Below are 27692 nucleotides of genomic sequence, written 5' to 3'. Positions count from 1 at the left end.
GTAACTTGATCATAATTATAATTTGCATATTTTGCGAGAACACAGCGATAAAATGGCATCAGTTCAAAATTTTAACATAAAACAATGCAATAATTAAAAATTAAACAACATCTTGTTAGTGTACAATGTCTTTTAACTGCTGCACAACGAATTTAATACTAAAAGTACACTAAACATAATTTAAAGCAAGATTAACCATTCACCTAATCAAAATCACAGCTTACTAATTACTTTTTAAACAATAATTTAACCAAAATACTGGGATAATGGGCCAATCTTGGCCTAAATCCTAGGACCCCGTGCCACGCTGTAGGATCTCACCCACATAAAATAGAACCAAAATATTACAACTTGTCCGGAAGCGTCTTATACGGGTTTAAAATCATGTTTGGATCAAACATTTGCTTAATTTTCATCATAAAATTTATCGATTCTTTGCTCTTTGTGTATGAGATGTAGTTTCTCTTCTTAAACCTGTAAATTTTAAACTATGGGAGATGGCAGAAAAGCCCGACGTCAGGGCATAGGGGTTAGCGTGCCTGTTTCTAATGCAGAAAGAATGGGTACAAGGCTCGTCGCTGCTACCATTGTTGGCGTATGTATAGTAGGACATGACACTTAACGACAACTGTGTTGGAGCAATTTGCCTTAAGTGTCTTGTGCAAGAACACATACGCCCACAATAATAGCAGTATCGAGCCTTGAACCCAAACTCTGAGATAGATACATGTGCGCTAACTCCTCCCATTACAAGCTATTCTAGAAATCATGCTTGATGGCTGGATACATCCTGTGCATGAAATCATGCTTGATGGCTGGATACATCCTGTGCATGGAGTATTACACAATCCTTGTAAACAAAAAAGTCACCTGCACAGTTACATTGGTAACTCGTAAGGGAACACGAGCTGTATAAAACCAGAAAACCAATGGTATAACTAACGCCCTATAACGACTTTAATTGCCCCGCCATGCGTGGATAAAAAGTTACATTCATTCATTCAACATATACTTACCCTAAACCATGTTCAGCACTTATACTACCATTGTGCTTAGCTGTCCATTCGTAAACAAAAGGTTCAATTGCCGATGCGATGGTTTTGTTATATTCAGGACATGTCACGTTCAAATGAAGGTTACCATCACCTAGGGAAATAAAAATACATCAAAAAACAATTACCTGCTAAGCTAAGTTGTATTTGTAGTATGGTAACTCGTAAGCTGGCACAAAGTTGTTCAAATTTTCAGTCAGTCACACAGAAAAAAAACAATCAACCACAAAGTTAGATATGTGGGCTCTCGTAGGCTGGCTAAGTACTTAAGAGGTGCGGATGTGCTGATAATTTGGACAATCCATTAGTCACCATCGGGTTAGAGCAAATGTCGTTAATCCCCTTGCCTATGGACACGATACCCACAATGGTAGCAGCGACGAGCATTGAACCCATTACCTCTGGGTTAAAGACTGACGCGCTAACCACTTTGCCACGGTGCCGTATTTTAAACAGAATAAAACATAGGTTCTGTGCTCACCTAAATGTCCGTAGCCCACAACAGAGTTATACAATCCCTTCAGATGTTTCCTTGTGTCGTGTACCATATCATACATAACATGGGCAGGTAAGGACACGTCGTATTTAAAAGTATATCCATCGTGTGTCAAAGCTTCAGCCACACTTTCTCTCAGTTTCCATATGGACTAGAGGAGATAAAAGAAATTGAAGAAGTTTAACATAACATAAATTTTATAAGACGGTGGGGGAAGATGGGACACCTTTAGCACATAATATCTAAATATTCTGATCGTGTTTTAAACAATTAACAATGGTCTATGGAAGTTGTGAGGATACGGTTTTATAATTCTTTGAATGTTCTTTGTTTACTACCAAATTGGATGAGAAAATGGAATAAAAAGGTGTCCCATCTTGCTCCACTCTACTATATTAGCCAATAAATAGTAACAAGACAATTTTTGTGCTGTTTATGGCTATAATATAAACAGTTAAATAAAATTTATAAAGTTTAATTAGGGTTTACCTGCATTTTGTTAAAGTCAGTTGCAATAGTACCATCTTTAGCTAACTGTGATGTTATAATATCTTCAACAAATGATGAAAGTTTTTCCTCATCATGTTGACTGTTGGAACCTGTGATGTAAACATATAGTCTAATTAATTCTATGTGTTTTTGTATTTGTTTTGAAGTATGTATTTAGTTTTAATTTAAAAAAATATATAAATACTTAAGAAATTTTTCCTTTTTTATAAATTATTTATTTAGTTTTTTTTTGTGATATATTCATTTAGTTCTTTGGGAGGGGGGGGGGAGAACTTTTTTAGTTCTTTATATATAAAGCTGTCATACCTGTACAAATGTATGACCGCTTATATATTCAAACCACAAGCAACCAATTAATCATTTAATGAGAAATTTGTAAAACCATTTACAATTTTTTTATACTTTCATTATTTACTACCAAATGGGACAAGAAAATAGAATGAAAATGTGTTTCATCTTTTCCCACCCTACTATATGTTTTTAACATATGGTGTCTCTTTTATTTATACCTGATGTTTCAATGAGCATGTAGAATTCATACTTTCCTATTGGATTCACCAACTTTAGATGCTTTCCAACAAGTCCAATGCAATCGGAATCCACAAACTCAACAGCTGAAAGAATTTCCCCAAGATCCTGCTTAGCTTTTCTCAGTAACAAAAGTAAGTCTTCAAACTTATCCACACCTGTGAAAAAAGTGTAAAATATTTGTTCTCACATAGCAGGGCATAGACAGTGGTTATAACAGGGATGTTCCATTCTATTTATCACACCTTATGCAAACAAGTTACCAAAATATCAAATATGTAAGATTTAGGATTTTGTACTTTTTTTTTTGGAGAATTTTTTAATTGTTTTTTATAATGAATTTACTTAATTTAGTCAACACATAATGTGATAAGGGAACTAGGTCTAAGTATATGCTGTTAAAGGTCTTTCAAATGGACACAAACGCCCACAATGGTAGCAACATTCAGCCTCGAACATGTACACTCTGGTTAAGACGCATTCATAGTAATTAAATGTAACAGGTAAATGTAACTTGCTTTATCTTTGGGTGGCTTGAAAACGACAGTCGTTATAACACAGCTGTTCAGACACCTTGTGCCAGCTTATGAGTTACCATGTATATTACTTTGTGAGTGAATATATTTTTTTTATGTATAGCTGATAAATTGGATGTAGCCGCATTTATTGCAATTAAGTATTTACCTAAAAACACCACGTTAACAGATTTAGGTTTTTGTGGGCAGAGAATGGAAACAGCAGTGACGAACCCAAGCGTTCCTTCTGACCCAATCATGAGTTGTTTTATATCGTAACCTGTGTTATCTTTACGAAGCTTGGACAGACAGTCAAGCACAGTACCGTCGGCTAGAACCTTGAAACAAAACAGAAATGAATAGTACAAGATTACAATTTGAATGTAACTTGCTTTATCATCACGTAGAGTATACTTATGAGTGTAATGGGTCAACTTTGAGTAAAATGGGCCAGTTCTGGCCTAAATCTCAGATTTCATGGCATGTCATGCCGCAGGACCTGACCCATGTAGATTAAAACAGGACTTTTTAACCAGTGGTGTGAGAACTGTTTCTAGGGGTGCAGGATTACTTTAAATTTAAATAGGAAGGTTTTGGTATTTAATTGAAGAGGGGGCTACGAGAATTGGTTGGTGATTTGCAGTGGCCCGGCACCACGACAAAGCAGTTACTGGTTAGCACGTCTGCCTATAAATATCCACAGTAACATACATGGTAACTCGTAACATACATGGTAACTCGTAACATACATGGTAACTCGTAAGCTGGGGCATGGTGTATGAACACCTGTGTTATACTGACTATCGTTTTCCAGCTTTGCGAAGATAAAGCAAGTTACATTCATTTATTTAAAAGTGCAGATGAGAAAAAGGTACAAAACATACCGCATAAAAGGTTCAAAATATACCGAAAAAAGAACTACAAAACATACCGCTTCCACACCCAGCACACTTCCTCTGAGTGATCCGTATCTTAGTAATCGAAGTCCTCCCGCATTAGTGGAGATGTTTCCTCCAAGATGACAACTTCCTTTCGCTCCCAAATCAAGAGGAACAATCAGATCGTGCTTCAGTAAATCTTGATTCGCCTTTTCAAGAATACACCCAGCTTGGCACACCATAACTCCTGCAACATTTACTAAAGTAATATATATGGTAATTCATAAGCTGACATGCATGAGGTGTATGTCCGGTGCCGTGGCAAAGTTGTGAGCGAGCTTGTTTCTAACCCAGACATAATCGGTTCAAGGCTCGCAATTTTTATTCTTGTGGGCTTATGTGTTCTTGGGCAATACACTTAATGGCAATTGCTTCCACCTAGTGGTCATTAATGGGTTGTCCAATTTTTCAGTCATAAATATTAAAATGAAAAATTCATAAAAAATAATCACTCACAAAGTAACATTTATGGTAACTTCTATGCTGGCACGAGGTGTATAAAACAGAACACTTGTGTTTAAGAACTGTTATTTTCCAGCCACTCGAGGATAAAGCAAGTTACATTCATTCATTCACAGACGTATAGTTTTTTAAAAGTTGGGAATGTTTGGAAAGCAGAACATTCAATCTTTCTTATTAAAAAATAAACGCTGCAAATTACCCTGTCTTTAAGGAAAATTTTTTAAAAGTATAAGCACATTATGTTTTATACACCTTCCGCCTCTTTAGTATCAGCATTGAGCTTAAAACCTAGTATCTTCTGCTTAAGAGTCAGGTGCTTTAAAAAAAATATATATACATATAAATGTATAATATATACAAAAAGTTATTTCCAGAAAAAATAAAACATACATATATTTACCTGAAAATGGGTCAACAGAAATAACTTCATTCATTCTTTGAGTTGACAAAATTATTTCATCGAACACAGGTACACTGCCTCCAACTAGACCAGTGTTTCCACCCTAAAATTTTTACACAATAAATATATAGAGTAAAATGTTAAAAGATCAACACTAAACCTGAGGACAAACTGCTAGTTTTCGTTCATTGCAGTGTTTTAATATTCTGGAAACTTCCGTAGTTGTCTTTGGTTTTAAAAGAACCTGAAAGAATTGATTTTATAGGATGAAAAAAGTGAATAGCATAAATGTCAAACGTGTAGAGGTTTTATCCAATTAATCATATGCAGATATATTAAAAATTAAATTAACATTCGATAAAATACGTTATAAAACCGAAATAAAAAGACCTGTTAAAATGCATAATAAAATCTATAGAAAACTTAAACAGTGCAAATGAAAATAATCAAAAGAATGGTATTTTAAAAAGAAAAATCAAAAAATTATTAAAAAGGAAGTCTAGTAATTATAAGTTAGTAGAGTTAAACTTACTTTGCTTTGTCCTCTTACAGTTTTTATCCAGTCAACATTATTGCCTTGTAATTCACTTGCTTCAGTGACCACATTGTTATCACCCACTATATTTCTGAAAGCATCCAAGTCAGATGCATTTGCAGTTGAGTAATTTCCCCTGATAACAAAAATTATTGCAAAATACCCACAAAGTAACATACATGGTAACTTGTAAGCTGGCACGAGGTGTTAAACCCATGTGATAACAACTGTCGTTTTTGGCCACGCGAGGATAAAGCAAGTTACATTATTTACGTTTATTCATTTAAAAATGTGAGAAAACTCACAACATGTACATTATATAGGTTTACATAAATTACCCAGTCTGCAGAATAACTGCTGCTGCTATGCATGCCATAATTTGTCCCACACACGCCAATTAATCAAATACTGTTGGGTTTTTTGGTGCGGTTTAATAAACTATGTGCTTTAGGCAGAGGTAAAAATAGTGGTCTTGTTTGTCAGAAACTGCCATATTCTGCAGACTGACAAACTGGGATATCTGTAAAAGGGCTGAGTTGTTTTGGCCTATACCCCAACAATTTTTCGCCTATACCCCAAAAATTGGTGATACCGCTATGCCATATAATACAAGTATAGTCCCCAATTCATGGTCAATGCTTTAGGATCCCAAAACAATTTAAAGTAAAGGTCATTTGTGATCACAAAAAAAACAAATGGCTGCAGATCTTTGTTATATAAACATTTCTTGTACAGTAGACTGATAAGTATTGTATTAAAATGAGGTTCTATATGGTTCAGTTACCACGGCAAGCACGTTATGGAAACCAGAGAATTTCAGTCAGTTACCTTTTTACGTTGTAAGTTTCTGCTGTAAGAGCGGGTTGTGAATGAGATTGCGCAACACACGTTCGAGATATTTGGACAAAACCAAGCAGTTTATTTAACGCAGTAAAACTGCGTGCTAAGTTCATTTTATTTTTAAAATACCTAAGTTTGAATTTTTTATTTGCTGTTATTAACAAACAAAAAAAACAAAACAAACACATTTTCATAGCGGTTATTTCCCTAGTAAAGAAGTTCGTATTTCACAGAAACATTTTAACGATCACAAAGGTTTCGACTTTAATGCAAGCAATAGAAAAGCGGTTTACGAAACTGTTCGACAGTTTTCTATACTGAAATAAGGCGCTTTCTTGAACGATAATGTATAAAACGTATCATTTTGATACAAATACAGTTTTATTGCAAAAAATGTGTGAATTATTAACCAAATGAAGAAAGTGCTCACACTCACAGCATAACCAAAATTACATAAAAAAAACGCGTGTTCAAATAAAAGACAATACTCTCATGGCACTAGTTAAAAATTTTCAAAGTGATGGGCATACATCGGGCCCTTGTGTTTGTTGGCTTTTAAACAGGCAGATTCAACACTCTCTGTCATTGATGGGGGACCACAGCTGAAAACACCAATCTTTTTTACCTGTTACAACACAAAGGTTAATAAACTCCGTGCTGTGGCACAGTTGGTTAGCACCCGTTATGAGTTAATTCAGGGGGTATGAGTTCAGGGCTTGTTGTGCTACCAGTGTGGGCATATGTTTCCTTGGGAAAGCCCCTAGCAACAATTGCTTCAACTCGGTGGTCACTCATGGCTTGTCTAAACTGTCCCTCATGCATAAAATTCCTAAAAATAATCACCCACGAAGTTACATACATAGTGACTTGTAAGCTGGCACGGGGTACTTAAAACAAAACACCCCCAATACAACAACTGTCGTTTTCCGGCTACGCGAGGATAAAGCAAGTTACAATTATTTATTAAACATTCATATAAACAAGACACACAGTAAAATTCCTGTTACTTACTTCAGAATGCTTCCATGACAGTGTCTTAAAAAAGTCAGGAAAGTTAGGTCTCCCAAAGTGTGTGACAGCATTCAAACCAGTGAACATTGATTTTTCTGATACTTTTTTGAAGTGTTGTTCACAAACATACTGCAAAAAGGAAAATTTGACTGAATATGCGCCAAAAATAAAAATGTAACTTAACTATCTGGCGCCATAGCATAGTGATAAAAACGCTTGTTTTTTTACCATTGTATACCAGGTTCGAGGCTCAATGCTGCCACTATTGCAATATATATGTTTTCTTTTTAAAAATATTTTTAATTGCTTCAGTCTGTTAGTTACTTATGACTATGAGTGCCAAATAGACATTTATAAAAAAAAGCAATCACCAACAAATTTACAGATTTGGTAACTGGTTTGGTAAAGTTCCTAAGACATAACACACTATGAGTAATGGGATGTAGCTTAGAGCCCATAACCGCAGCTCTCAAATACCACAATATAGTTAACTTACAAGCATAGTTGTCCTGAGATCAAATTTATTTGGTATTTGGGTAATAAATATGTGAGTGCTTAGAATTCCTAAAGCATCATTTTTTTCCGTTTCTTCAATGATATCCAATAACCATTCGTACTGCCTTTGGTCACGAGCAACCCACAAAAAATACACCTATATAGTGGATACATTTTATCACTACATATTAAAACATATTTAGATGGGTTAATTTAACACTAGATAACTGTTTGCCCATTGAATGCATACAAGTAGAATTATAAAAGTTTCTGCCCACAGCAATAAGAGCCCATACCAAATCAGTGCAACTTTTAAATGCAAATATAAGCAAAATGTTAGGATAAACAAGCATATATATTTTGTAAACCAGCAGTATTAACATTTCTAAATACTAAACTTACAGATTTGCATGGAATGCCAACCCCAACAGTAGATTTATTGACAAGATCTTTTAGAATAGATGCAAATGGAGTGACACCAATACCACCCCCAACTAACACTGCTACTTCATATTTATACCAATCCTGATGGCCTTCACCAAATGGCCCATCCACATAAAGCTGTAGAAATGAATAACAAATAAAAGAATGTAAGTTATTTATCTTCAAGTGGTGGGCAACGAGTTTTCCTATTTGTAACTATATTAGTGATTAGTTTTTCTTACTATTTTTCTTTTTTTGAACTGTACGGCTGACAGTTTAGAGTAGTTTTTATAAAGTATCTTGCCCAAGCACACATACACTACAACATCCTCACGTAGCGGACAACAAGTTTTCGTATTTGTAACTTTATTTATTTATATTTTTTCTTGTTATTTTTCTATTTTTTAATGTTTGACTTACTATTTAGACAACCCATAGGAAAACAGTTAATTGGAATTTTTATCAAGTGTCTTGCCCAAGAACACATACACCACAATGGTAGTAGAATTTATGTTTTGGTGAATTATTGGTTAAGGGAACTAATATAAAGCATTTCTTTTCTCCCTGTAAATATTGAAACAAGTACCACCCAAAAAATTGTCCAAAAATATTAAGAGAAACATTTTGGTAGAAAAACAAATTAAAAAATTATTTTTTACATGCAATTTTAAAAACATGTTGGGATCTTCTTTTACCTTTGGATAAGGTTCCCCTTCTTTGTAAATATTGCGAATGTTTCTTGTCCAAGGCCCAACAGCTCTTATATGAAGCTGAAGAGTTTCTTCATCAGGTGAAGAGGATAGTGTAAATGGATGGTATTCCCATTTTGACAATCCAACGCATGCAATACGTACCTACATATATATTTCTGTGTTAATAGTAATATAGTTTGGTGGAGAAAGATAAGACATCTTTTTATTCCATTTTGTCATATGATTCAGTAGTAAACAAAGAACATTCAAAGAAATAAAAAACTGCATCCTCACTACTCTCGTAGGCTATTGTTAGTTATTTAAAACACAATCAGGATATTTGAAAATTAAGTGCTAAAGGTACAGACATAGAACAAATTTTGTGAAATACTACTGGGTTAAAGCAATTAGTGATTATTTTCTTAAACCAAAATTTAAGGAGTAGGTTCAATAAAATCTAAAAATAGAATTACCCATTGGCCAGCCTTGTAGTAAAAATCAGAAGGTCTTACAAACTCCAAATATACAACATCTGAAGGCAGGATTTCAGCTTTTATAACAGGCAATTGAAGCTTCTTTCTATACACACTGTACAGCTTGTCAAATGTATACAAAATGGCCGGCACCAGAAAATAGTAATAGAAACTGGGTATCTGAAATAATAAGCCACTAATTTACAAAACTATTGAAAAACTTTGAATTAAATCAAAAAAATAGTAATATTTTTAATTTAAATTCGTTTATCTTGATAAAAACATGCCCCTCCCCATACATAAACAGTTTAAATCATGTGTGTTACAAATTATAATTAAGTTTGTTGACTTTCAACTCCATAAAAAAAATTCAATATAAAATTGCTGTGGTTGATGCACCTGCCTCTAACCCAGAGGCGTATGTGTGCTTGGGCAAGATACCAAAGGGCAATTGCTCCAGCCCAGTGGTTACTAATGGGTTGTCGAAATTATCGAGCATGCATAAAAAAATCCAAAAAATCACCCGCAAAGTTATATAAATAGAAATAAAAATTTTGTGTTGGACAAAGGAATTGTACCTGAATGAGCATTCCACTTCCATGAAGTACAGTGAAAAAGTAAACTGAGATATAACCAAAGAAATGAATCCATTGAAACCAATTGAACATCACTTGTCTGGGGTAGTCAAGAGAAAATACATACCTATGAATTAAACATATAAAGTTATATAGTAGGGTGAGGGAGGATGGGACACTTTTCATTCTATTTTCTAGTCCCATTTGGTAGTAAACAAAGAACTTTCAAAGAATTACAAAACCATATCCCCTTGACTTCCATTGACCGTTGTTAATTGTTTAAAACATAATCAGGATATTTGGATAATATGCGATAAAGTTACATTAAGCCTTTTTTTCAATAAGAATTCTTTCAAAAATTAATTGTTTCAGTTTTAGAATGTTATTGCATAGAGTAGCGTTTTCTATGCTTATTTTAACAACAAATTGAATTTTTTTAATTAAAGTGTATTTTTTATTTATTATATATACTTGATACTTTATTAAAAACACAGTTTAAATATTTTTTGTTTAAAACAAGTTTAAACTCACATGACAATAAATATGACAGTCAGTAATACACCAGTGTTGCCAGTCAATGTTTGCAAACACCAGAACACAAAAGTAGGTCGGTAATCACTGGGAAACCAGAGGTCTCTGAACAAACAGAGAAGATCTGATGGAGTTTGAGTTTGGATTGAATAAAAGTTGATTCCATGGGCTATGATATGTAAAGCTGTAAAAATGCATAAGCTTTAAATTATTATTAATAAGAATTGTTTGTCGCTATATCCGTCTTTTCGTTTAAAAATTATAAAATCTCAGGAGCAAATGAAGTTGTTATTATTATTATTGTATTGTTATTATTATTATTTGGTAGGAATAAAAAAATAACAAATATATTTTTTACATACAGTTTTAAAAGTTATTCTTACCAGTGAAAAAGAGTGCCATCCATGCTACTAGCTTATGAAATGCAACAGCTGCATCAAAAGGAATATACAAATGAAGCTGAGTTTCTCTTAAAAAAGTTAAAATGTTTTTGCACATTGTCAGTAAAAGGGTTGATATATTGAACATCAAAGCTGCTGCAGATGCTCTTGCAAGTGGAAGGGCATTACCAGCAATAACTCCAAGTCCAGCTGCTTTATTGCTTCGAACTGAATCTGAAGAAAAGTTGGAAATTTCATTTTATTATTATAATGACAATTTTTTAATATTTTTGAAATGGTAAAAATTTTTTGTTGCTTTGAAAATAAAACTGGAATTTTTTTTTTTTATCAAAAATTATAATTTTTTTAGTATTTTCGAAATGGTAAAAAATCTTTAAAAAAAGTTGTAATTCTGAAATGGAAATCTTTTTAAATAAATATTTTTGGTAACTTTTTTGACAGGAACCATTTTATTAAAAAAGTAGTGATGTAGGTTTAATGAACAGTTAAACTAAAAAAAACTATAAAACAACAAAAAACAATATTGTCTTACTGAATGCCCAAAGAAAGACCCCGATTGTGATCCAAATATATAATGAAGTCCAGAATATGTGGAGTGCATAACATTCAAACAATCTTCTAATGGCACGGTATGCAAGACGGAATTTACTGCTATTTTGAAAATAGACATCTGGCATCACATTTTCCACAGTAGAAACATTTGGTGATCTAGATGAATTAATATGTCTGATAAAAATGGATTATTAAGTATTAAAGAATGATTGAGTGTAACATATTTATCTTCGCATGGTGGAGCAATGACAGAAATTATAACCCAGCGGTTTTATTTGATATACCTTGTGTCCGTTTACAAGTTACCAAGTATGCGCACCTTCTGCCCGCTTAGAAGTTGCCACATATGTAACTTTGTGGGTGATTATTTCTTACAATACCTTGACCCTCGGCTGTTCTGTTTAATACACATTATTCCCGCTCACGGGTCACCACGTGTGAGTAGTTATTGTTGTTAATGGTTTGTATGTCAAAGAATAAAATTAAATCTTGGTGAAAATGCACAAAATAAGTCTAACTTACTGGATAAAATTTCCTCTATTGGGCCGCTCATTCTTAGAAGATTTTGCTAAACTTTTCTTATTTTTTCCTATAAATATAAACATTTGAGAATCTGTAATTCTGACCTAAAAGCAATATTACCCTACCTGGTGCAGTTAAGTTCAGCATAGCTTCATCCATTTCTGGTAAATCCATCAGCTTCTTAAAGTCGTCAAAGTTAAGATACTGAATTTCTTCATCATTTTTTGGAGGGACTATTTTGCTCAACACGTTTTCAAGAACATTTTGATCTACAGTGCTCTGATAAGTGTCAGCCAAGCACCTAATGAGATGTATAGTAGCTTAATTGTTACTTTTACCAATAGGAAATTAGGAAATAATTATAACTTAGAGGGAAATAAATCAACTCAAAATTATTAATTGAAGAAAAGGAAATAAAAAGAAATAACAAATGTAGGTTTATTGAATAAAATATGACTAAAACAGTCATTAACATTAATAAGACCAACAAAAATACAGAAAACACTGTACTAACATTACATTTTTTTTAGGAATTTTATCTTCTTGAACAGCAAAAATTAAAAACTTTTTGAATTAGACATTATACATAAATAAACTGACAATAATAACTTTGCAGTAGAAACTTACACAAACATTTCTTTAAACTGTTGTTTCGTCAAAGATCCGTTTTGGTTTAAATCAAACATATCAAAAAGTAATCTTAACTTCTCATTTGGTGATCCTAAAATTTTTAATACATATTTATGATTTAGCATTTTACCAAAAAAAGAAAAAAATTGTGAAAAAATAACAAGAAAATAAAAAATTAAATCAGAAATGAAAAAATTGGAAAGAAACAAAAAGATGGAAACCATTTTAAACATTCAAAAACTAAAAAAAAACAATATTTGGTTGCCAACACCCAGAAATACCTTTCACAAACAAGACAATGATCTTTCTGAAGTCATGGAAAGAAATAAATCCATCTTGATCGTCGTCCGCCGTGGTAAAGATATGTTGAACAAACAAAGAAGAGGATTTCATTTGAAGAAGAGAAGCAAATTCTTCTTGGCTTAACTTGATATCAACCAGGTTTTCAGTAAAACTAGAGATTTGAATCCCAAACTCCATTTTCATTGACTGCAAGAAAACAGAAGTTAGCGCCATGGACCTACCTGTTACCCAGAGTTTTTCTTTTTAAAAAACAAACAAAAAACCAGAGGTAATGTGTTCAAGGCTCGCCGCTGCCGTATGTGTTCTTGGGCTGAACACTTACCGACAATTGCTCCAACCCAGTGGTCACTAGTGGGTTTTCTAAATTACCAGCCTTACAAAAAATTATCACCCACAAAGTGGCATACTTGGAAAATCATAAGCTGGCACAAGGTGTACTACGAAACAGAACATTCGTGTTATAACAACAAAATTATAATTGCTATTTCAAAAGAAACTCACTTGTGCAATAACAGCTTGGTAAAAGTTTGATAACTCAGTGTCTCGTTCGTCTTTTGTGTTTGCTTCCTCAAAGAAATGTTTCTCATGGATTGCTCTTTCCTTCCAAAATATATGATTTTGTTTGAAAAATAAACGAAGCTTTGTTAGAAATATGTCGCGTTCTGATGATCCAGTAAATGCAAGAATCTGTAAAAAGGGGGAAAATAGTTGGTTTCATCATTTTGACAATACAGCTCCTTGAAGAATTAAATGTGACACAAATGTGACTTAAACAAAAAAGTGGTGAAATTTTTTATCTACAATATTTCAAATACTTTTCTCAATAAGCTTCAGAATTTAAATAAATATTAAACAAAATCCCCCCTCAAAAATATGTATAAAATTTTATATGAGTAAAAATTTACAAAAACAATAATCTTTCATGGCGTATATGCGTGTAAAGTTTCACGAACCAAGTCATAAGTTCTTTTCCCGCATCTCAACAACATCTTTTTCCTTTTTCCAGAGTCTGTGTACATTATAACCACCTCTTCACTTTCAGTTATATGAGTAATATGAGTTGTGTTATTTTCCTGTGTGATAACTTGTATATCTCGTTCTGGTCCAAGGACAACCTGAAAAATATGTCAGAATTTTCACAGAAAACTGACAAAAATTATGGTATTTTTCTGAAGGTCAAATGAAGTGTTAGTTTCCTAAATGCAAGTATATCAGTCTGAACTTTATAGAGGGTTTATTATACAAACATATGTAACAGTCTGCCGCACAAGCTTGAAGCAAACATATGTAACAGTCTATCGCACAAGCTTGAAGCTGCTACCATTGTGGGTGTGTGTATTCTTGGGTAAGATACTGAATGGCAGTTTCTTCAATCCAGTCGAAAATTAAGGGTTGTCTAAATATTTACCCAAATATAAAAAAATATCTCCCCAAATAATCACCCACAAAGTAACATTATGGCTGACATGAACTGTTAGGCACATGTAAAAAAAATAATTACCGCAAGGTTACATCTGTAGTAACACTTTTTATGTCTCATATGTCACAGTACGTAAATGCAAATTGTACCTGCACATCTTTACGCTGGTGCCTTTTTCTTCCAAGAATTTCTTTTGCTGTAAATGCATCTTGTTCAGAATAAGTGGATGTTGTTTTTATCTTTTCTTTGTTTCTTTTGTCCTCTTTCCAAGATCCAACATATATCATAAAGATGACACAGGCTAATAAAAGAAAATCAAAATAAATGTAATTCATAGATCAAAACCAAAATATCCCACAAAAACAAACATTTTAAGGTGTTTGGTAATTTTTGAAAAGACCAAATTTTATAAACAATTATTTCGTATTTTTTTGATTTTGTAATTTAGAAAATAAGAAATACTAATATTTTTTATCAAGATAATGTTTCACAAGATATTGCTTTTAACTTAATGAGAAAAAGACAAAATAATATGTTAGTTTTATCAAATATATCACACATTTAACTTAACTTTATCACACATAATAAATTTGTTCAACATTTTCTAATTTTAAAATAATTACCAATTGCGAAAAACACAACTCCACAAAAGATAGCAAGAAATGATATTTGGTTGTGATTGAAATCATCCTGTCGTTGCATTGTAGTGCATGATGTCATGTTATCCCCTGTCATCTGGTATGGCTGCCTACATATATGCTTGTTGCTCTCTGTAAATAAAACCTTTGTAAAAATGGCATTAAAATAGTGTTGAGGTTTGACTTAAGCATATTTTTTGTTTTCTGCAACTACTACAAAGTTAATAAGTTAAGCCCACTTGCCATTTATCATCAGCATAAACAGCAAACACAATTTTAAAGTATAACCAAAAACATTAAAACTTAAAAAAGGTAAAACTAAAAAAGGTAACAGAAAAAAAATGAAACAGTAAGTTGGAGAAATAACAAAAACAAAAGGTAAACCTGAACAAATGTCAAACTAAAAATAGAAAAAAAGGAAAAAAAAGTAGAAATAAAACTAAAAACTACAACCGCATCTACCTTCACTCCAAATAAAAGGATTGAAAGCTGTGTTTCCAGCAAGATTTAGCTCCGGGTAGGTTCGTAACAAAACATCAAGGAAAGTTACGTTAAAGATGCCGTTAACTTGGTCAACAGTGAACAACCTTAGTGAGAAACAAAAGTAAAATATATAGTGTTTTAAGAAGCTTATCATAAAATCAATTTCTTATTCATCTCTTCCAATACTATGTTCATAAGAGTAAAGACGTTATTTATACCTAAAAAATAATGACAGACTTTAGAAATAAGGAGAGCATAGAGTATTAATATTTAAGCTATAATTCTGTCAAAACTACTTTTCACAATCCTTCTAAAAGCTTTGAATTATCTGCAGTACTGTAGTTGGTAATAAACCGAAAAAGACCAAAAAGTAGCCGTCATCTTAAGACAACAAGACCAAAAAGCCAAAAAGAATAATGAAAATTATCTAAACATCTCACGTTCTCACCCATTATTCAAGTTTTCGAACCAGAATCGATCCCCGTCTCGCAACCTGACCATTTGCTCAAGGATAATGGATCGGAAAAGTTCACCCGGTCTTCCATCTTTGCTCTCAAGCATACCGCCCACATAGATATCCATGTTACTGGGAGATCCCCCATGAAGAGAATGCAATCTTTCAAGAAGCTGAAATCAAAGATTTTTTTAAATATTTAAAAAAATGAAAAAATAATTTAGTAAACGAGTTGTGACCTCAAAATTATAAAAGGCTTCCGAAATATTGAAAGGTGTATTGTATACATTACAAATTTCTTTAAATTATTTTCAGGAAAAAAATTTAGGGAAATTTAAATTCTTGCTTTTAATTTTGTCCATCAGATACAAAAAATAAAAAAAGTCTTCAAAATTTTGAACACAACATATACACTATAGTTACATGTTAAATATAAGGCAAACTGGGTCAAACTATAAGATCCTTTTCTCCTTTTTTACACTCACTTTTTCATCTTTTTTAAACAGGTCTGGGTTGATATCTCTGATAGTTTCTTTCTTCTTTAACCCCAAATCTTCTCTTGCAGTATTGTAATCTGGTAGACCATGGTCTCTTCCCCTCTAAATATACAAAAATATTAAACCTAATATAAATACAAATACAATATATCTGAACAATTAAAAAACCATGATAATGACAGTCGTTATAACACGGCTGTTCTGTTTTTCCTCACCTTGGGCCTGCTTACATGATACCACATATCTAACTCTGTGGGTCTACCTGTATAATTGTCGCAACTTTTTTAAGCCCAATTACTATTATTTCCTGGTTTTCCACTCTATTTGTATCATATAGTCGTTTTACACTCCTTAGGTCTTTAAAACTTTGAATTTGATTTAACGTTCTATCACCCATTTGTAGGACTTCATTAGGGTTGAATGAATGTAACTTATTTATCCTCACATGTCAGGGCAACGACAGTATGTATAACAAAAGTGTTCTGTTATACATACTGTGTGCCCAAATTACCACACAAGCAACTTTGTTGGTTTTCCATGCGGTAGCACCACAGGTGTTTGGGTAATGAGCCAGTCCTGGCTTGAATCCTAGGACCTATAGCGTGCCACGCCATGAGACCTTACCCTCATAGAGTAGAACTTTGTGGATTTACCTGTATAATTGTTGCAACTTTGTCAGTTCTTGAAAACTCCATTGAACTGTGAAAGGAATTTCGAAGATCTTCGGATATAATGTGATCCTCAGATTCCGCCATCTGACCCATCATACCATACATGATATTAAACGGGGTAGCATTCTCAAATAATTCCTAATAGAAAAGTGGTATATTAGTAATAATAATTTTATTTGTCTCTTAGATTATAAAAACCAAAGATTTAGAAATATTTTAAAATAAAAAGCCAGGATATAGTGACAAAACAACAGTTGCTAAAACACACTTACAGTTAAATTGTTTAAAGCGGAAGCCAAGATTAGAGGTATTTAGTTAATTCAGTTAAAAAAGAGACAATTTCTCACGTCGGAATTCCAATACGTGTTGCAGGTTCTCCATTTATCCATCTCGTCCGAGTTGCTGGAGTTACAACCATGTTTTGAACTGGAAAGAAAAATGGGGAATTACCGAGTGGGGTATTTATAAAGAGCGCATACTCGGTTTTAATAAAACTGGGATTTTATAACATATATGGGGAAAACGTCGCGATCAAAGTATAATATCATGTTGTTTTATACACTGGGTGTAAAAATCAGAGGCAACTTTATTTTTACGTAGTTTGGGGTAAGATGGGACACCTTTAGCACATAATATCCAAATATCCTGATTGTACTTTAAACAATTAACAACGGTCTATGAGATAATAATGGCCGGTCTGGTTATAATTTTTTGAATGTTCTTTATTTACTACCAAATGGGATAAGCAAATAGAAAGGCGTCCCATTTTCCCCCGTCCCAAATTTGACTACTAGGCCCATATAACATGGAGGCTTCCAAAACGAACCTGTCGAAAGTTTTCGGAATAAAACCTCCCGGTGGTACCATGGTATCAAGGTAGTTCATGGCAGCACTTTGAAACACGTTGCTTACTCCCACGGGCACTGACGCATGATAACCTGTCCATTTAAAAAAGGAATAATAGGAACTTTAAATTATTTTAAACGAAAAGACAGGATGTATAGCCACAAAACAACCACTGTTAAAACACGCTTACAGTTAAAAACGTATTTAAATTTATTTGGAAGAAAATAAGCGTGGTCGCTACACCTAGTAGACAAAAACAAGCCATTTATGTTTAATAATTTAAAAAAACAATGTTTAATAAAGTAAAAAAGTAATTTTGTTTTAAGTAAGTATGCCATAAAATGTATTTATCTCTTCGAATACAGTAACGAAGAACAGATTGTTAAAACAGCAAAGAGAACTAAACTTGAGTAAAAGTGTTTAATACAAGAGATCACAGATCTAATGAATGAGCACGTTTTAAATTAATTACCATAATATAGTAGAGTCGGGAAAGATGGGACACCTTTAATACATAATATCCAAATAGCTGGATCGTGTTTTAAACAATTAACAACGGTCTGTGGAAGTCGTGAAGATACGGTTTTATAATTCATTAAATGTTCTTTGTTTACTACTAAATAAAAAGAGAAAACAAAATGAAGAGGTGTTCCATCTACCCCCACCCTGCTGTATTAATTAATCCTTTTACTACAACGGTCGACTGGGCTCGATCAAAACAAATCTGAAGTAACCAACAAAACGGGTTCTAGTCGACATTGGTGACTGTGGAGCAGTAGGCAGAATGTATTTACGCATGTAGTATAACTAATGAAACTGACGTATGAGAATTGAGTGATTGGTAAAGAATATGTGTAAATACGCTTTGTACAACTCCTGTACCATGTGTTTACTGTAAACTTACACAAGTTAACGTTGTCGTCGCTTAAAAACGTTTGTTTTCATGAATTTTGACAAACCGTAATCACGCAGTAATTAGGTAATGTTAGAAGTTAATATTAATCATATGATGTTGAATTAAAAATAATGTTTCAATTACGATTAATGATAATACGGTATAAGAGTAGTGCATTTAATGCGTCCCCACTTAAATGCTAATTGTTTGATTCAGTCGTGAATCGTTGTGTGGATAAAACACTTGCCGTTGTTTCCCGCCAAACTGCCAGACAGTGTTTCCGCTATGTAAAGTGCATGAGGAAAGTAATCGTTAATTAATCGCTCATCGTGCGGTTTTAAATCTGAAAATTCAGTCTAAAAATTATAAATATATATTATGGTTTGATTTCAATCAAGAGAATAAAGAATAAATGCTAGGAATTGAAAATTGAGGTAAGTGCGGAAAAAAGTCGTCCAAAAAAACAACAACAACAACAAGAACAACTGTTCGACGAAAAAGAATCTATATGACCACTAACGTGCTTAAAAAACACTTAATCTCCTACCCGTGTATCTTGGTATTTCTTCACACGAAGGACAAGACCCGAGTAAGATGGGCAACCACTCGTAAAAGAATACTTTCTGTGAAGAGCATTAAAAATATTAACACTTCGTCCTGCTTACGAGATATCACATATAATAGGGCGGGGAAAGACGGGACACCTTTAACACATAAAATCCAAATATTCTGATCGTGTTTTAAGCAATTAACAACGGTCTTTGGAAGTCGTGAAGATACGTTTTGTTTATAATTCTTTCAATGTTTTTTGTTTAATACCAAATAGGACGATAGAATAAAAATGTGTCCCATTTTCTCTCACCCTACTATATGTAACTTTGTCGGTGGTTATTTTAGGGTGAAATAATTGCCAGTATTAAGTGTCTTACCCAAGGACACACACGCCCAACATGGTAGTAGCGTCAAGTCTACAACCCCTTAACTTTAGGCTAGACTATTTTATTCCACAAAGCCGGACAAAAGAGTGCTCCAGGTGAAGCTCGAACTCACAACCTCCGCATGTCTCCGATACTGTTATATAAGTACGGCGCGCTAACGGATTGCGCCACTGAAGCTACCGACAGTTGATAAAGCATTCTGACGATTACAAAACTGTTGACTATTAAAAAAAATGCGCAGTCGTTACATTCATCTTTGTTGTGAGAAAATCGAAAGGTTAAAATGCACCAAAAAACGAGCAAACAAACGTTTCAAAATATATAATTTTTATTAATTTCCAAGTAAAATATATTAAAACTAAAATTAAAACGTCCTATAACGAGTAATTAAAGGATTTTTTATTGCGACAACAAGTACTTACATATTGTGTGAGCAATTACGTTATGTTTGATTTGGTTCCGTGGTCTGATTACGTCATAATGTCATTAAGTCATTGCGTAGGCGGATTACGTCATGTTTTATTTCCAAACAAAATAAGTTTTTTCCGGGCTCGACGCTGTCGCCATTTGTGTGTGTGATTGTCATTAAGCAGACACTTAACTGCAATTGCACCAACTTAGTGGTCCCTTATGGGCTGTCTAAATTATAAAAACCAATAAAAACACAAAAAATCTTGCTTTTCCGAAAAAAAAGTTCACAAAGTTACATATATGGTAACTCGTGTAAGCGGTCACGTTAATTGCATGAAACCAAACATCCGTGTTATAACAACTGTCGTTGCCCCGCCACGCGAGGATAAATATGTCACACTCGTTCGCCTAGACGTCGTGTTTGATTTCCAAACAGAACCACGCCATTACTTTATTATTGCACAGTTTATTGGTTTCTAAGCTATGTAGTTCCATAGGGGGTACCTCGTAAGCGTATACGAGGTGTATGAAACAGGACCGCCCGCGTTATAACGACGGTCGTTGCCCCGCCACGCGACAATATATAAGTTACATTTACTCAAACATTCGTCGTGTTTAATTCCCAAACAAATCCACAATATTGTTCTAAAATCACCTGGTAAGTCGCAATGTTACGAATTCTGGACTCCATAAACACGTGCTCATCTGACCAATCAGGGTTGTTGTCCCTTAGTTGCCGTGCCAACCAATTATGGTGCCGAAACCACGTGACACCGATCGTAAGGAGAAACGGATTTTCGTTACCGGTGCGACTGCCCGTAGCTGAAACAAGTGTGTTGAAATAAAATATATCGAGTAGACTGGGGAAGATGGGACACCTACTTAGTTTTTTGTCCCATTTGGTAGTAAACAAGGAACGTTCAAAGAATCATAAAACCATATTCTCTAGATTTCCATAGACCGTTGTTAATTGTCAAAACATGATCAGGATATTTGGATATTATGTGCCCATCTTACCCTACAGTACCATAACTCGCGTGGCGGGGCATGGATAGTCATCATTATAAGAACATATGTATTCATACATTGCTATCTATTCTGAGTTACCACATACATGTAACTTGTGGGTGATTATTTGATGGAAATTTTTAATGTATGGCCGATGATTTAGTTAACTCATAATGAAACATTGGGTTGGAGCAATTGCCCGTAAGCGCTTAGCTCAAAGAGACATACGCCCTTAGTAGCAGCGAGTCTTATGTCCTTGGTCAAAATACTTAATGACAGTTGCTCTAACCCAGCGGTCACTAATGTGTTGTCTAAATTGTCAGACAAAATATAAAAAAAAAATATTCACAGTAACCTAAATGGTAACTCGTAAGCTGGCACGAGGTGTATGAAACAAAACACCCGCGGGTTATAACGACTGTCGTTTTTCGGCCACGCGAGGATAAAGGAAGTTACATTCATATATTCATGAAGGTCAGACGTAAGCGCGCTATAACTACTATTTGCCACGCGCCAAAAAACAAATATCAAGACGAAACGATAAGTTAACATAGAATGACCGCTATCGGTCTAACTTAACAATATGTATATTAGTTTAGGAGGTTTGTTAAGCAAGTATATGAACCAATACTTCGAATCTCGGGATAAAAGTTCCCTATGCGGTAAAACACAGGCGTTTTGAAATTCGTAGAACTGTCCGAAGGTGAATTATTAACTTTTTCTTAATATTTCCGAGTTTCTATTTGCTTAAATAAAAAGGAAATGTGAATTTGTTGTGTACGTGCGATACCGTGCATTGGGTTTGGTTTCAAGGAAAGACGAACAAATACTCTGTGTTTGCATTCTAACATCGAGTGTAAATGCATACAGTTTATTCCGTATAACTACTTGCGACACTGATACATTGGAGCAAGGCCTATATATGTACATTAAATATGTCATATGTGGAGGCGGAATTACGCTGGGAATAGATGGCTACGTGCGGCAAACAAAGAGAAAAAAGCTTGGGAAGTCGAAATCACCCACGTTCAATATTACGACTGTTATATTCAAATATAATATATAGTGGGGAAAATGGCACAACTTTTCGCTCCATTTTTATAAACAAAAAGTTATAAAACCGTATACCAACGATTCCCATAGACCGTTGTTAATTTTTGTTTAAAACACAATTCGGATATTTGGGTATTATGTGCTATTTGGATATTAATGTGCTTGTCCCGTTTTACCCCATGGTACTAAATAAATGAAGTAACAGTCGTAATGTAGTATGGATTAATTTAAGTAACAGTCGTAATAACTCAAAAAACAAACGAAACATCAATTAAAACCGTTTACCAAAGGGTTGTAACATACACGGTAACTCGTAAGCTGCCACGAGGAGTATGAAACAGAACACCCGTGTTTAACGACTGTCGTTTTCCGGGCACGCGAGGATAAAACAAATCACATTTATTTATTTATTCAAGTAATTAAAATATTTACCGAAGAGTCTTTTCGCGTTCCTCAATTCGTGGTACACCGGAACAACCGGATTTTGGAGTGGAAGGCCGATAGTATTTCGCATCGGCAGTTTTCCATCATCGTCCGCTGATCTCAACTCGCCTCTACAATCTGTCGGGTTCTTCTGCAAAACAAAATTTTTAACAAAACAGTAATTTTTTTAGTTTTGACAAATTTAAAAGTTTTGACAAATTTTTATAGTTTGACAAATTTTAGTTTTGACAAATTTTAGTTTTGACAAATTTTCATATTTTTAAAAGTTCAACAAAACAGTAAAAAAATCATGAACATATATATCATTTTATGATTTCAGTCAAGAGGTGTAAAAAGCATAGGATTCAAGATGTACGTAAAAAATATGGCAACCAATTAAGTCACTATAACGTGGCGCAAAAGTCCCAAAAAATCTGTAAGAAAATTTTTTTATTTTTATAAATTAAGACCAGTTTTTCACACATATATTGAGACCATCACTTTACCTTGCTTGCAAATATATTGGAAGTAAACAATCTCTCAGGACAATCTTGTTTGCGGAGTCTAAGTTCTCCAGACCATGCTTTAGTGGACCCGTATATGCTATCTCCGTCAAGAAACGAAGTTACTTCGTTTAGCTGGTCTCTAGGGTGGTTAGGAGTGTACCCGGTGTTCGAAGCTATGTAGGGTGAACGATGGTACGGTAAACGGATGTTTCCGTCGCCCCGAGGGTCAAATATTTCGTCCCCTTCAGGCACCGGTATCCAGAAATACTCGGGCGGGCAACCTTGCCGGGAGTTTTCAACTATTTCTTTAATGATGTGTTGCCCTGCCGTGTAATTCAAGTTGTAAAACATTTTGTTTTTTCAAGTTCAGAATTTAAAATTTATTTCGTTCTGCATGCTATATTTTCGTCTGGTAGAGAGGATTATAAAACTACTTTATTGTTAATAATGGTATGGAGGGGGAATATGGGACACATTTTCAATCTTTTTTTACATCCCATTTGGTAGTAAAGAAAGAACACTCAAAGAATATAAAAAATCCGTATCCTCACGACTCCTATAGGCCGTTGTTAATCGTTTTAAACATGATCAGGATATTTAGATATTCTGTACTTATACTGGGTCCGTCTTACCCCACCCTACCACAATACTTACCAAAATAGACGAACAATGTAGTTTTGTTATCATACGAATGAAGGCCGGATGGACCGCTGGCGATTTCAACGCTTAACGTTCGTGGGTTTGGGCGCCCAGAGCCGGAAGGTGCATACACCCCATCTTCATAATGAGATTTCAGGCGACGCGTGAGCGCGGTTTCTGTAAAGAAAGAAACAGTTATATTGTATATGGGACGAAGCACACACGTCATAGGAGCCTTTATTTATTGTGCTTTAACTTTCCAACAAAGCGAGTTAAACGTTAATCATATAAAAGGCAAACAAATCGGGTTTTTACCGTTATGTTTTCACTCACGAGTAAATGTAATATGACAAAAGTGAAACGTTTTTTTAGCACATGCGGTAACATAATATGGTATAGGACGGACGCCGAAACGTTTGCTTAAATATTATTAAACTTTAATATATTAAAGACCAAGAGTTTAACAGTCATCTCTGTTTGACTTCCACAGGGAATTAAATTAGGCGAGCGTATATTTCACAGTTATGGAAGCCATATTAATCGGCGTAACAAAAAGCAAACGCTGCTGTTGCTGTCATAACGGTTGCCATAAAGCGATGTCTCGTCTGAGGTCTTTTCTCTGCAGGCTGTACCAAAGTCCAAACATAAGATAGTTGCGCGACATACAAATTAAAATAGAAAAAAAGATTCGCTATACGTCGTAAGAGCAATGCAAATAATTTCTAAGTATTTTCTTGCGCACGAGTTCGTGTTCCACGAAAAGTAATGTAAGGTAGGATTGAATGTGTATTTATGCAAATGTATAACGCCAGTGCCATAATAGTTCCCCATAGCTTTTGTTTTTCTGACTAGTGTTTAATTTAAAGTAGTAAGATTTATGTAGAAGAAAGAGACAGGATTTACCCTGTTTGTCATTTATCGTTAGTACAGTCATGATTTATTGCATGGTAGGGTGGGGTAAGATGGGACACCTTTTCATTTCATTTTTTTGTCCGATTTTTTAGTAAACAAAAAACATTCTAAGAATTATAAAACCATATCCTTACGACTTTCATGGACCGTTATTAATTGTTTAAAGAACGCTCAGGATATTTGGATATTACGTGCTCAAGGTGTCCCATCTTCTCCCACAGTACTACATGTATAGTATTGAGATGTAATAGAATGATGCAACAAGGTTAATTAGAACTGTCAACACAGTGTCGTAACGTGAAAGACAAATAGTGAAATATTGTACTTTATTTATTTTAGAAGCTTAATGAAATGTATAGGAATAAGAGAAAATGGAATATACGCTGACTTAACAGTAATTTTAAAGGTATTGTAAAAGTATATCCGGAAATATTCGATATTTAACGTAAAATGTTACTGGATTGGTTCCGTATGCAAAATAACCGGTGACAAAATTACAAGCAACGAAAAATTTCGTGAAAAAAAAAATTTTTTGTGCGTGACTTAATGCATTACATATATTAAGCGTGTTTTTCATTGTTTTATTATTTTCCTTATATTTGCTAAGTTTTAACGAAATATTTTGTCTGTTGTAATATTTGTCGCGTAAAAAAATATTCCTATATATCGTTTATGAAAGCCAAAACTATGCATTTTTTACAAAAAATACGTTTTTTTACATAACCGCATACAAAGCCACAAATGAAACAATTAATATTTTTATGGGTATTTTAAGTGAAATCTGTTTTTACCTGTTGCACCTGATGAAGGATTAGCAAGGTTGTTGTACCATCCATTAAAACTCGGGTATTCTTTACTGTCGGCCGCTCGTCCTGTTATTTATAAATACATATATAAAGAACATATAGTAGGGTGGGAAAGATGGGACAACCTTTTATTCTATCCTATTTGGTAATAAACAAAGAATATTTAAGGAATTATAAAACCGTATCCTCACGACTCCAATAGACCGTTGTTAATTGTTTAAAACACGATCAGGATATTTGGATATTATGTGCTAACGGTGTCCCGTCTTATTCCAAACTACTTTATAAGTAATGCTTCTCTATAGTTTATCTACAGCGGTATTGTTTTTAAAACTGATAACGTTCGTTAAAAGATTTTTATAAAGAATGTATTCCTTCCGTGTTAACAAATGCTGTTTTTTTGTTTCCTTATCACTTTCAGTATTTCCTAATCTATTCTTATTTTTGGTGTTGTATTCGAAGATAAAATATAATTAACATGCCGCGTAACGTTAAGGTATTGGCTCTATTATATGGTTCTCTGTAATACGCAAGAATTATGTGTTTTTGCAACTTTTATTGCCGTTAGTGAGAAAATATTCAAGTTATTGTCGTTTATCAGCAACATGTGAAGTATTGCACTCAGCGGACAAATAAAGTTAAGTTAAATAACAGTTAAGTGATTCTTTTTGAATAAGTGACTGAGGAAGCCATTTTGTGCGAGATATCCCGCAGACTAAATATTGTTATGGACATGATTTTTCTCGGTTACGCATAACATCGCTCTTGATATTTACGCTAAATTTTTGCACTTTTAGGACATAATAACCAAGTATCCGAATCATATTTCAAGCAATAAAAACGATTTGGAAGTCGTGAGACTATACTTTTATAATTCTTTAAATGTTCTTTTTTCCTACCAAATGGGACGAGAAAACAGAATAAAAAGGTTTCCCATCTTCCCCCACCCTACTATATTATTATTTCTTACCTCCAGTGCCGTAAACCGTGCAAATCAACAGCGCTGTGGTAAAGATGTTCCAGACTGTAGTTTTAAAACGCAAAGTACTCATACTCTGTTTCGTGATAACCTCAAAATAAAAGATATCTATAAACAAATTATTGCTTTTAAAATAAGGTGCTTGTAAATGACTATGATGGCCAGGTTTATATAAATAATATCCGGTTACTATATTAACTATATTTAGAACCATCATACTCGATTTATTTAAACCGCACTAGTTTAGGGCACAAGCAATTTTTAAAATTTCCGTTGATAAAACTATACTAAAAAAGTTATCCGATAAAATAAAATAACGCGGAGCGTTTACTATCTAAAAAAAGGAAAAAAATCAAAAAGCAACGAGTCAGAAGGAATTATTTGCACCTTAAAACTCAATAATAAAAACCCAGACATAGTCTATAAGCCAGACTGAAATATCTTATTTTTTAGATTTTAATGGTTAAAATAGCGTATAGGTTTCAAAAAGCCTAAGCGCTTAGCGGCTCTTAAGATCGTAAAGCATATAGAGCGTATAGACTTTATAAATCTTATAATACAGAGTATGATTTTTTTCGCTTTTTATACCGTTGCATTTTTTCTCTAGTGTTTTATATGCAAATATACCGGCGGTTGCTCAGTTCGGATTCCTCTGAGTAAGGATTCTCTGGAGTCAGTATTTGTTCTAGTGGTTACATAATTCAGGAGAAACCTCATGACGTAAATAAGTAGATGGCGAGGGATGACAGGCAGGGCGTTGTGCACGTTTATACGAGTTTCCATATATCTATGTTTAATATAGTAGTTATTATTGAGCACGTAGGTGGTAATATAGGTTTATTATTACCAATTCATACGGAGGCCACAGTTTTCAGTACCTAATTACTGCAGGGTTATATTTAGTCAAATTCTCCAAAACAAACGTTTTTTGGTAAAGACAAGATTAGCTAGTGTAAGTGTACAAGCCAACACATGCAGAAGTTGTACAAAGCGTATTTACATATATTCTTTACCAATCACTTAATCCTCATACATCATAAGTTTCATGAATTATAATACGTGTATAAATGCATTTTAAATACCGCTCTTCCACCACTAATGGCAATTAAAACTTGCTCTGTTAGACTGTTAGTTATTTCTGGTTTGTTTTATTGAGATTAGTTTAATACGTGTCCACTCATTATAGCTTGGCTTTCTTGTTATAAATAGAATGTATTGTATGAATGAAA

The 27692-nt window shown here is 33.8% G+C and overlaps 2 protein-coding genes and 1 non-coding gene across 3 annotated transcripts; all 3 read right to left on the bottom strand.

Annotated features, from left to right (window-relative positions):
• Position 1: 1 nt before the first annotated feature.
• Positions 2–6754, bottom strand: LOC149743348 (D-2-hydroxyglutarate dehydrogenase, mitochondrial-like). The gene is made up of 11 exons (XM_089875977.1): positions 6265–6754; positions 5434–5572; positions 5062–5145; positions 4902–5004; positions 4033–4226; positions 3271–3439; positions 2568–2744; positions 2038–2147; positions 1534–1699; positions 1017–1146; positions 2–474 (listed from the first exon to the last, which is right to left on the bottom strand). The coding sequence occupies exons 1-11, from the start codon at positions 6468–6470 to the stop codon at positions 345–347; spliced, it is 1608 nt and encodes a 535-aa protein (XP_089732103.1). The 5' UTR covers positions 6471–6754; the 3' UTR covers positions 2–344.
• LOC149743346 (dual oxidase 2-like) lies at positions 6639–26573 on the bottom strand. The gene is made up of 31 exons (XM_089876147.1): positions 26455–26573; positions 25470–25550; positions 23782–23943; positions 23128–23450; positions 22631–22772; positions 20793–20959; positions 19336–19411; positions 17874–17985; positions 17395–17473; positions 17030–17185; positions 16365–16478; positions 15874–16052; positions 15405–15529; positions 14928–15074; positions 14454–14605; positions 13838–13999; positions 13386–13571; positions 12863–13070; positions 12579–12672; positions 12077–12252; positions 11952–12018; positions 11410–11585; positions 10860–11090; positions 10477–10660; positions 9949–10072; positions 9371–9550; positions 8901–9059; positions 8185–8343; positions 7784–7939; positions 7288–7416; positions 6639–6901 (listed from the first exon to the last, which is right to left on the bottom strand). Exons 1-31 carry the CDS (start codon positions 26534–26536, stop codon positions 6779–6781), a joined length of 4611 nt encoding a protein of 1536 aa, XP_089732273.1. The 5' UTR covers positions 26537–26573; the 3' UTR covers positions 6639–6778.
• Trnai-uau (transfer RNA isoleucine (anticodon UAU)) lies at positions 19814–19903 on the bottom strand. The gene is given in 2 exon segments: positions 19814–19849; positions 19866–19903. It is a non-coding gene; the product is annotated as a tRNA-Ile (tRNA).
• Positions 26574–27692: the final 1119 nt, after the last annotated feature.

Source organism: Ciona robusta, chromosome 1, assembly GCF_009617815.1.
Source record: "Ciona robusta chromosome 1, ASM961781v2".
NCBI lineage: Eukaryota > Metazoa > Chordata > Ascidiacea > Phlebobranchia > Cionidae > Ciona > Ciona robusta.
The sequence above is the reverse complement of the archived record's forward strand: the minus strand, read 5'-3'. Positions and strand labels throughout refer to the sequence as shown.